General features: G+C 40.4%; 1 protein-coding gene across 2 annotated transcripts in view; it reads right to left on the bottom strand.

Moving 5' to 3' along the window:
• Nucleotides 1-555: 555 nt before the first annotated feature.
• MTR (5-methyltetrahydrofolate-homocysteine methyltransferase) overlaps nt 556-11,229 on the bottom strand; it is a 134,561-nt gene continuing 123,887 nt past the window's right edge. The window contains exons 33-34 of one of the 2 annotated variants that reach the window (XM_075862763.1): nt 3,410-3,517; nt 556-839 (exon numbers count right to left, since the gene is read on the bottom strand). In XM_075862763.1, the coding sequence (XP_075718878.1) occupies nt 3,428-3,517 (90 nt within the window). In that variant the 3' untranslated portion in view covers nt 556-839; nt 3,410-3,427. Of the gene's footprint in view, nt 3,518-11,229 lie in introns of both variants that reach the window. The other variant, XM_075862762.1, reaches the window with a different exon arrangement.

The raw sequence follows: 11,229 nt of genomic DNA, 5'->3' as shown, positions 1-11,229 counted from the left end.
CCGCTTTAATTCAGCTAATTCAGTTGAGTACATCAAATAAACAGCTTAAAAAGTGAGCAATACTGACATCTAGTGGACAGTACTGGAAAGCTGCACGATACTCCGCATGTAAATATGGAGAATATTTTAAAGGTTTTATTTTGTAGTAAATTGTGGAGATAAAAAGCAGAGCACCCACTACAGTCTTCTATTAGTCCTGCCATACATTCAATTGTAGTACCAATAAAGATTTCCTGCTTGGACCAAGATGGGGATTTAGGAACACCAGGACAGGAGGAAGTACCTGGGCCTAAACATATTTAGAAACTGGTTTAGCATTTTTCATCTAGATTTGCGACTATTTGACCGGTTGATACACTATAAAAAGTGAACAAAGTTGCCCATAATTTGCTGAAAGTGAAGAGGAGTGAAAATATATATTTTCTCATACAAAAGTAGAAAATGTCCTTGCGGGGTGTATACATGCAAAGAAAATAATGGATATACGCTATTTGTACGAAGAATGACCTACAATTATTCAACTAAATGTTACAAGTAAAAACAGTCAAGGCTGCGTCACATAGCAATTAACTCTTTAATTCTCAAGGTCACTTACAAAATACAAAGAATTCATATAAAACGTTCTTGTTGCACTTCTAGCATACATATTTCTATGTGCAGTATTTTCAGGTGTACATTAGTTTTTCCATACAGTAAATCATTGTCTCTGCTTCTCCATGAGCGATTATTAAAAATAAAGTGGTTTTAAATTGCGTCTATCTTCAGAATTTGTAGTGCATTAAACCATCTGCATAGTATGACAATTTAGAAGAGATTACAGCTCTTTTAATAGTGTTTATCTAAAAAACAAAAAAATTATTAGACAAATTTCTAAAGCCCTCCAAAAAATTCTACAGTCAACATTACAATTTTAATACATTACTGAACCAATCTTAATGAAAGAATGGTAAAATTGAAAGTGCACTTTAGGAAGAAAACTGGTATGAACTTGTTCACACAGCGCTATTTTTAATGTGTTTTTATACCAATTCCAGGAGTGGATTTAAAATAGAGGAATATAAATCAGGTCTTTATACTATTCCTCTTTTATGGATTAACAACTGGTTTTGGCTTAAAAAAAAAACAATAACCCTGCATTATAAAGGGCACTATGTGAACCCAACTTTAGTTAACAGCCCAATATGACACATGGGTAGGTCATGTGGACAGAAGATTACAAAAAGAGGCGACAATCACAAGCACTCAATATAGCAAAAATACAATCCCCAAAATGTTGGAAAATGTCCTTGAAATAAGATCAGTGGGGAAAAATGTTGTTCACTAAAGCTTGACAAACACTGAAGATCAAAGTCGAATGAAACCGCTGATTTCAGAAAGACTGGCCAACAACCTGATCTGTATGAGGGCCTCCCGACTGTCCCCGGACTACAGATTTTGGGGGAAACTTGGATGGGGCACGTTGGATTTCTCTGTTGATCCTTTGTTACTCTGGGGAATAAGTTACTGCCAGAGATGTCGGACAGCAGCCTATATCCCTCTCCCCATCAAAATCAACATGCACGCTCAGCCAACCGCTATCTCAAGTGTATGGCCAACTTAAAGGGTTATGTTCTATGGGAGTTACGGAAACAGCTGAGCAGCGTTTGCTCGGCTGTTTCTGTAACTCCCATAGAACAGAACGGAGAGAGTCGCTCACATGCCTGGCCATCTCTCCACTTAATCCCATCTGGAATCAGCGGCCACACCACCAGGCCGGAAGGGGGTCAGATGACACCAATTCACGATATATGCTGTGGATATGCCATAAATGTTTGAAATCGGAATAACCAATTCAGTGCTCAGACATGTGAGCCTCTGTCTACCTGCCCTTACTTTTATCACGCAATTTATGGACCCCTCAAGTGTTGGACTACTATAGCTATCACAGTGGTGGACAGTATTTGCCGATTGTAAACACATATGCTTAATCACAAATAAAACGACTTGTTCCTTACACTTTAGCTTCTAAATCTAAAATTTACAGTAACTGTTTTGCCATCCCAATTGAGCTTAAAGGGGTTTCCCACGTTCTGACCGGAGAAGTCATCAGTATATGATTGGAGCGGGTCCAACACCCGGACCAATCAGCTACTGCGGCTGCCTCCGGGTGTCGGACAATATTGCTGGAAGCAGATGTCTCTGGTCAAAGAATAGCGGCCGAGCTGCAGTACTTCAGCTCTGCTCCTATTCAAATGAACAGCAGCAGAGGCGCAGCTCTGACGAACAGCCACTATGCAGTGGTTGGATCTATCGGCTTCCGGCTCCAGCTACTGCATACCATTCAAAACATCCGATGCCCGGAGGCAGCCAGATCAAGTGATCAGTGCGGGGTCCTGGTGTCGGACCCACACTAATCATATACTTATGACCTATTCGATGCATAGGTCAGCAGTTGTCAGAACATGGAAGAAAAGACTACTGAAGTTATCAAAACAAATATAAATTATGAATAATTTCGGCACCTAGACAAAAATACATGTAGTACCAAGATTTATGCAGGGAAATGTGTCCCACTAATGGGGTTAAACATTAAGGCTGGGGCTAGACCTAGACTTTTGTTTTGTAGTGAGCAATAAATCACTGCCCATAGGAATGCATTGAGTAACTTGAAAATCTCTTCAGAATTGGTCCAGTCAAGAGATTTGCTAGCAATTTTTTTTATTTTTATCGCTGTATGATGGGATTTCAGGGCTGCACACTTGTCAGGAGCTATAATGCATTCCAATAGACAGCTATTTATCACTCACTACAAAACAAAAACGTCTAGGTCTAGCTCCAGCCTGGACATTTATGGAATATCCACAGAATATGCCATAAATGTCTGATAGGTGCAGGTCCCAGAAGTGGGAACCAATTCTCCCTCTAGAATAGGGCCCCCTAACCCCGTCCTAACATATTGCGCTTGCTGCTCTCCAACCACTGACTGATTAGGTGGTCAGAAGTATGGAAACAGCCGAGCTAGTTTCCGTAACACTCATAGAAGTAAATGGGAGAAACGCAAACAACGTAGCACGATGAGCTACGCTGTTTCTGTAGAACCTGTGTTCCAGAAACAGGGTTTCCCCCATACTACGCGTTTTTCGAGCTGGGCTGTTTCCGTACTTCCGACCACCTTGTCAGTCAGTGGCCGGAGAGCAGCGAGAGCAAAAAGAGGTTGGACGGTAGTTAGGAAGCCCAGTTCTAGAGATAGGTGCGAGTCCCAGAAGTCTAAGATGGGAACACCCCTTTAAGTGATCTTAAAACATCATTATAAGGTGACAAAGATATTAAAAGTTTGTTCCAATAGAAAATGACCATCCGCAAGAACGGGATAATCTAGTACAACTTAGAAATAGGTTATGTGATTTGATAAAAGTTCAGGTACAGTTACTTTGTGTCAACAGATCAGTTATTCTTCAGGGTCATAACTTAGAATAGGACCAAGCCATTTTTCAACCTCTTCCACGGTTAAGTGTTTCCTGCGTGAATAATCTTCAACCTAAAACAAATAATGAATGTATATGATGTTACTTTGAAATGAACTTTTCCCTAGGAATTATAATATATTGGCGAACATCCTATTTAAAAAAAAATTTATTCATGTCATCAGCCTTTAAAGAGGAAATCCAACCAATATTGATGTTCTGACAACTTATAAATACTCTGTGAGCCCAGACCACCAACATTGTCCAGAGTTTAGACTGAAGCAGTGATTTAGACTCCGAATATGGTGTCTAAAAAGCGATTAAACCTATTGTGAATTTCCAAACAAAAGCACCATCTATTTAAAGGGGTTGTTCGCTTTGGACAATTCCTTTTTATTAGAAGAAACAAAATAATGGAAAGAGCTCCATAGTGTAGTAAGCAAAGACAAGTGGTAATTGCATGAAGAATATATCAAAACGCGCAGAACTCAGACGTGTGTCCTTTAGAACATAAGGTCGCTGCTTCAGCCTGCAGGCCTCATCACCAAAACCTCAAATCCAATACACACAAAAAATGCAGGATCATATGATCACACTATTGGTCCTGCGTTTTGCTTTGTTTTTATCAGAAGAGCCCCCCAACGTTTACTAATCAGCTGTAATCTGCAGTGGAACCTGGCAACAAATGTTCCATTCTCCTGCAGAGACAACACAGGAGAAATGAAATCATTTAATGCATGGACTTGTCAAAGAGATGCTCTGACAACTTTTAGCTCTGGCTGGTAGAGGACGTTTCTTAATGTATAACCCCCCAATACTGGACTCGAAATTTCCTTTAAAAAATATTTGAAAAGGTTTTTTTTTTTTTTAACAAGGCAACCCTTATAAAGTTTCTGCCGGTCTAACTTTATTAAATAGAAAATCGGGAACACATAGGGCCTCATAGACATTTATGGGCATTTAATGACAACTCTCTACAAGTTTGTACGCAGCCATAATAAATCCAAGTGCATGAGCCTTAATGCTGACCTGGGTTCTGTAAAGCGGACAGTACACAAGATGAATGCCAGTCAACTCGGCCATTTTTGACCATTTCAGCCGACCATCGTTTTAAAATCATACGCAAATTATACACGATGGCCGACTTCGGTCTGCCAAAAAAGTTATCTTTGTCCATCCTCGACTGAAACTTGGTGTGTATGGCATGATTGGCCAATTACTTGCCACTTTGCGCAAGCGCATTCTGTTGTCTATCACTTTTTTTTTAAATATGTCCCTGATCAGTTTGACAAGTTGATGTTCAGACCACTCCTATAAATGATCCGATGTACCTTGATCGGCCAGATTGAGGCCGATCCTAAATTTGAGTGTATGGTTGATGTCAGTTTTATCCCACAAGCACAGCAGATCTGTGCCTAGAGTATAATATCCTGCTCTGTCAGTCCCATGGAGTTGAATGGAGCCACAGCGCACGTCTCATCTTCACTCCATTAAAACGGGGGACAGGGGACCCCCATTCTCGTGATAGGTGGGGCTCCCAGCAATCAGTCACTTATCATCTATCCTGTGGATAGCTGAGAATTGTTGTTCATGGCTTTTGTTTAGACTGTTAGGTCAAATTTCTATTTACTGGATTCCCTGAGTAGGGTCAATCAGCAACAGTACAAGCTCACAAACTCGGACAATGTGATCTTCCAACTTCAAAGAAGCACTTTGAAATAGAGCACCAGGTAAGGGCCTTTTATACTGGCCGACATTGTTGAGCGGCGCTCGTTTGCTCCTGTCACAAGGAGCAATGTATGGTGACGAGTGGTCGTTAATCCGATCGCTCGTCGACATACCTTATCATCATGTCGGAAGCATGTATCTGTTTACACAGGGAAACGTGCTGCCGATAACGATAATGTTTTACTTTTTTAAAACGATTCGATCAGCAGATGATAGAGCGTTTGCTTGTTCATCTGCTGTACGCTGCCCTTTTTACACAGGGCAATTATTGGCAACGAGCGTTATATGAACGCTCGTCTGCACAATAATTGCCCAGTGTAAAACACCCTTATGACAATACACCGGGCTACAATACACCTAATCACATTTTAAAAGGGGAGGACAGGGTGTTTCTTTAAAGCGGCTCGGTCACCAGTTTATCAATTCCCTATCTCCGAACTAATCGAATAGGCACTTTGCTGCGGATAACTACAGTGTGATTTGTATTTAAAAAAAAACAGAGTTTATTATAAGCAAAGTTATGAGCATTTTCCTAAATATGGTAATTTGTCTCGAATAGCCAAATAGGAGGCTACTCCTTCTTTTCACTCTGGGCGGTGTAATGTTTTGTGTAGGACGCTGTCCAATCACCATACAGCTTCTCCCCCTTCCCTGCCCAGCAACACAGTGTGATCTTATAGTATACAGCTTCCATTCCCAACTATTTTCTACTGATGATATCTCCATTTGTGTCACAGCTAGAACTGCAATCCTGGCTGTTTGAAGTGATCCCCCATTTCCTCTAGACTGTCTCTCATACTGTGTGAAGCAGCTTCATGCAGATAGGCCAGTGTCAGAGGCTGTGAGGTAGCTCCACCTCAGGAGCAGCACTGCTGTTACCTCCCAGTTGTCTAATAAAGGCTAATTTATATAATTAGAAAAAAGCTCATAAATTTTAAAATAATAAACAATTTGGGACACAATTTACACTAGTATCAGTGTGACAGTGCCGATTAGATTAGCTGGGAGATAGGGCAATACTAAACTAGTGACAGAGCCTCTTTAAAGTTGTACATTCAAAAAGATATTATCATGGGCACATATTGGAGAAACAGTAGAGAGTCAGCTTCTACCCTGTATTGAAGTATACAAAGAGATTCGAAAAAGGATGGTGCAAAATTATAGCCTCTGTATAGATAGTGGATAGATATTGAGTACCAATACCTATCCAAGTTTTATCTATGCACTACAAATGTTCAAAGTGATTTCCATTGGTGACATGGCAGATGTCTAGGTACTAGTCTAGTTCTGTCCAGATGAGTGCCAGCATATCCTTAAATATGGACTCCACTGTTTTGGTGATGCATTGTATCAGGTCGTTCAGATCCTGTGACTGGGGGGGGGGGGGGGGGCAGATACACAGTCCTTGATGTAGACCCAGAGAAAGAAGTTGCAGGGTGTTCGATCTGGTGATCGTGTAAGCCAGCGCAACATTGTTGAATGTTTCCGGTGCGGCCAATCCAATGTTCCGGTAGTGTATCATTCAGGTATCGGCGAACATCCAATTGGAAATGTGGAGGTGCATCATCCTGCTGATATCTGCAAAACATAGTCTCTTCCTCTATCTGTGGCATAACCCATTCCTTTAACATGTCCAGGTAGGAGTGGCCAGTGACCGTATCCTCGGCAAAAAAGAAGGGACTGTAGACTTTGCGCCTGTTCATTGCACAGAACACATTTGCTTTGGTAAGTCCCTCGTGCTCTAGAAGGGCATATGGTTTTTCTGAGCCCCAAATTCTAACTTTGTGGCGATTGACCTTTCTACTGAGGTGAAAGGTAGCCTCATCGCTGAACACCAGCCTGTCAGCAAATTATCTTCCAATTGGCCCTGCAAGTCAAGGCATTTCAGTTGTCATCTGGTTTCAGCTCCTGATGAGGATGTAATGTGTATGGCTAACAACGCAATCGTTTTAGTAAGATACGCCATACGGTTTGTGGCATCTGTGGTTCCATACTACTCAATGTGGCTGACTTTCTAGGACTACGCTCGTACAAGGCTCAAATCCTGTTCACTGTTTCTTCCAAAGTCTTTGGGTGGCCTGGACTGTCTCCCAAACACCCAGTAGTTGTGAATTGCTTCACCCAATGCAAAATGCAGTTTCTATGTGGAGCACATTTGACAAATTTATTCTGAAAGTTTCGCTGTACTGTCACAACAGACTCCGTCCTTGCAAATTCCAGCACGCAAAAAGCATTTTCTTGCTTCGATGTCGCCATCTTATGTCACACTATGTAAGCACATTTCAGATATGGCTCTTGAAAATGAAAGCTGTGCTGTGATTGGTTGCTATGGGCAACTAAGCCAGTTTTGCTTGGATTTTCAGTCACTGGCCAGTTGCCACTCCTGTTACTTAACCCCTTCAGGACACAGCCTATTTTGGCCTTCAGGACGCAGCCAATTTTTTCAAATCTGACATGTTTCAATTTTTGTGGTAATAACTTCGGAATGCTTTTACCTATCCAAGCGATTCTGAGATTGTTTTCTCGTGACACATTGGACTTTATGTTACTGGCAAAATTTGCTCGATACATTAAGTATTTAATTGTGAAAGACACCAAAATTTTGCGAAAAATTGCAAAAATTAGCATTTTTCTAAATTTATATGCATCTGCTTGTAAGACAGATGGTAATACCACACAAAATTGTTGCTAATTAACATCCGCCACATGTCTACTTTAGATTGGCATTGTTTTTTGAACATCCTTTTATTTTTCTATGACATCACAAGGCTTAGAACTTTAGCAGCAATTTCTCACATTTTCAAGAAAATTTCAAAAGGCTATTTTTATAGGGGCCAGTTCAGTTGTGAAGTGGATTTTAGGGCCTTGTTTATTAGAAACCCTCGATAAGTCACCCCATTTTAAAAACTTCACCCCTCAAAGTATTCAAAACAGCATTTAGAAAGTTTCTTAACCCTTTAGATGTTTCACAGGAATTAAGGCAACGTAGATGTGAAATTTTCAAATTTCTTTTTTTTTTTGCAGAAATAAATTTTTCCTCTATTTTTTTTGTAACACAGAAAGTTTTACCAGAGAAACGCAACTCAATATCTATTGCCCAGATTCTGCAGTTTTTAGAAATACCCCACATGTGGCCCTAGTGCACTTATGTACTGAAGCACAGGCCTCAGAAGCAAAGGAGCACCTGGAGGATTTTGGGGCCTCCTTTTTTATTAGAAAATATTTTAGGCTCCATGTCAGGTCTGAAAGGCTCTTGCGGCGCCAAAACAGTGGAAATCCCCCAAAAGTGACCCCATTTCGGAAACTATACCCCTTGAGGAAATTATCTAGGGGTATAGTGAGCATTTTGACCCCGCAGGTTTTTTGGAGAAATTAATGGAAGTAGGCCGTGAAAATGAAAATCTACATTCTTTCAAAGAAAATGTAGGTTTAGCTAATTTTTTCTAATTTCCACAAGGGCTAAAAGGAGAAAATGCACCACTACATTTGTAAAGCAATTTCTCCCGAGTAAAACAGTACCCCACATGTGGTAATAAACGGTGGTTTGGACACACGGCAGGGCTTAGAAGGGAAAGAGCGAAATTAGGTTTTTGCAGCTCAAATTTAGCAGGAATGGTTTGCGGAGACCACGTCGTATTTGCAAAGCCCCTAAGGGACCAAAACAGTGAAAACACCAAAAAAGTGACTCCATTTAGGAAACTACACCCCTTCAAGAATCCATCTAGGGGTGTAGTGAGCATTTTGAACCCACAGGGGTTTCATAGATTTTATTAGAATTGGGCAGTGAAGATAAAAAAAAATCTTTTTTCTTCAAGAAGACGTAGCTTTAGCTCAAAATTTTTCATTTTCTCAACAAATAAAGGAATTAAAAAAAAACATTTGTAAAGCAACTTCTCTGGAGTACGGCAATACCCCATTTGTGGTCATAATCTGCTGTTTGGGCACACGGCAAGGATCTGAAGAGAAGGAGTGCCATTTGGCTTTTGGAGCACAGATTTTGCTGGATTGGTTTCTTGACACCATGTCACTATTGCAAAGCTCCTAAGGTGGCAGTACAGTGGAAACTCCCCAAAAGTGATTCCATTCACAAAACTACACCCCTTGAGGAATTCATCTAGGGGTGTAGTGAGCATTTTGACCCCACAGGTGTTTCATAGATTTTATTAGAATTGGGCAGTGAAAATTAAAAAAAATCTTTTTTCTTCAATAAGACGTAGTTTTAGCTGAAAATGTTTCATTTTCTCAACAAATAAATGAAAAAAAGCACCACAACACTTGTAAAGCAACTTCTCCTGTGTACGGCAATACCACATATGTGGTCATAAACTGCTGTTTGGGCACACAGTAGGGCTCAGAAGGGAAGGAGCGCCATTTGGCTTTTGGAGTACAGATTTTGCTGGATTGGTTTCAGGGCGCTATGTCGCATTTGCAAAGTCCCTGTGGGACCAAAACAGTGGATCCCCCCCAGAAGTGACCCCATTTTGGAAACTACATCCCTCAAGGTATTGACTTAGGGGTGTAGTGAGCATATTAACACCACAGGTGATTGGCAGAAATTGGTGTGCACTCGATGTTGCAGAGTGAAAATGGGATTTTTTTTCTATAGATATGCCAATATGTGGCGCCCAGCTTGTGCCACTGGAGACACACACCCCAAAAATTGTTAAAAGGGTTCTCCCGGGTATGGCGATGCCATATATGTGGAAGTAAACTGCTGTTTGGGCACACTGTAGGGTTCAGAAGGGAGGTAGCGCCATTTGGCTTTTGGAGTGTGGATTTTGCTTGTAGTAGTCTTGTATTGAGTCTTACTGGTGTTTCCGTTTATAATGTGGGGGTACATGTAAGCCGGGCGGAGTATATAAGGGGCATAGTCAGGTGGTATAATAATGGGGTAAACAAAACAATAAAATCCATAGATGTGTGTTACGCTGTGACACAATCCTTTCTGCACAGGCCGGTGTCGCACTGATAAACTGTGTCCTTTCTTATTCCCCTTTTGGTCCACACTCCACACCTTTGCAGTTTGAGGAATTTTGCTGAAAAGTGTTGTCCTGGTATAATACGGGCACCCTCGCTTTCAGCAGATATGTTTGGGCCCTCCCCTTCCTGGTTCCCTAATTTTAGGGGCCTTGATAATTCGCCACTTGAAACAGAAGAAACGTTCCCCTCGGGCCGGCACAACTGCATATTTTTATTTCCTGGCTTATTGGAGCCTTAACTAATTTTATTTTTTCATAGACGTAGTGGTATGAGGGCTGTTTTTTTTGCGGGACGAGCTGTAGCTTTTATTGGTACCATTTTGGGGTACATGCAACTTTTTGATCACATGTTATCCTTTTTTTTTTGGGAGGCAAGGTGACAAAAAAACCGCAATTCTGACATTTTTTTAATTCTTTTTATACAGCGTTCACCATGCGTTATAAATTACACGTTACCTTTATTCTGCGGGTCAGTCCGATTCCGGTGATACCTAATTTATAGAACTTTTTTATGTTTTACAACTTTTTGCACAATAAAATAACCTTTGTAAAGAGAATGGATTTTTTCTGTCGCCATGTTGTGAGAGCCATAACGGTTTTCATTTTTTCGTTGACGGAGCTGTATGAGGGCTTATTTTTAGCGAGACGAGTTATAGTTTTTATAGGTACCATTTTTGGGTACATGCGACTTTTTGATCACTTTTTATTTCAATTTTTGGAAGACAAAGTGACCAAAAAATAGCAATTATGTCAGTATTTTTTCGTTTTTTTTTTTACGGCGTTCACTGTGCGGAATAAATAACAATATTTTTATAGTTCAGGTCGTTACGGTCGCAGCGATACCAAATATGTATGGCTTTATTATTTTTTTCAATAATACATGACTTGATAAAGGAAAAAGGGCGATTGTGTTTTGTGTTATTATTTGAAACTTTTATTGTATTTTGACAACTTTTATTTTTACTTTTTTTACACTTTTTTTTTACACTTTTCTTTAGTCCCACTAGGGGACTTGAAGGTCCAACTGTTTGTTTGATGCTCTAATACATTGCACTACCCATGTAGTGCAATGTATTAGA

The sequence above is a fragment of the Rhinoderma darwinii genome, chromosome 4 (assembly GCF_050947455.1).
Source record: "Rhinoderma darwinii isolate aRhiDar2 chromosome 4, aRhiDar2.hap1, whole genome shotgun sequence".
Taxonomy (NCBI): domain Eukaryota; kingdom Metazoa; phylum Chordata; class Amphibia; order Anura; family Rhinodermatidae; genus Rhinoderma; species Rhinoderma darwinii.
This window is presented reverse-complemented; position numbering and strand designations above follow the sequence as displayed.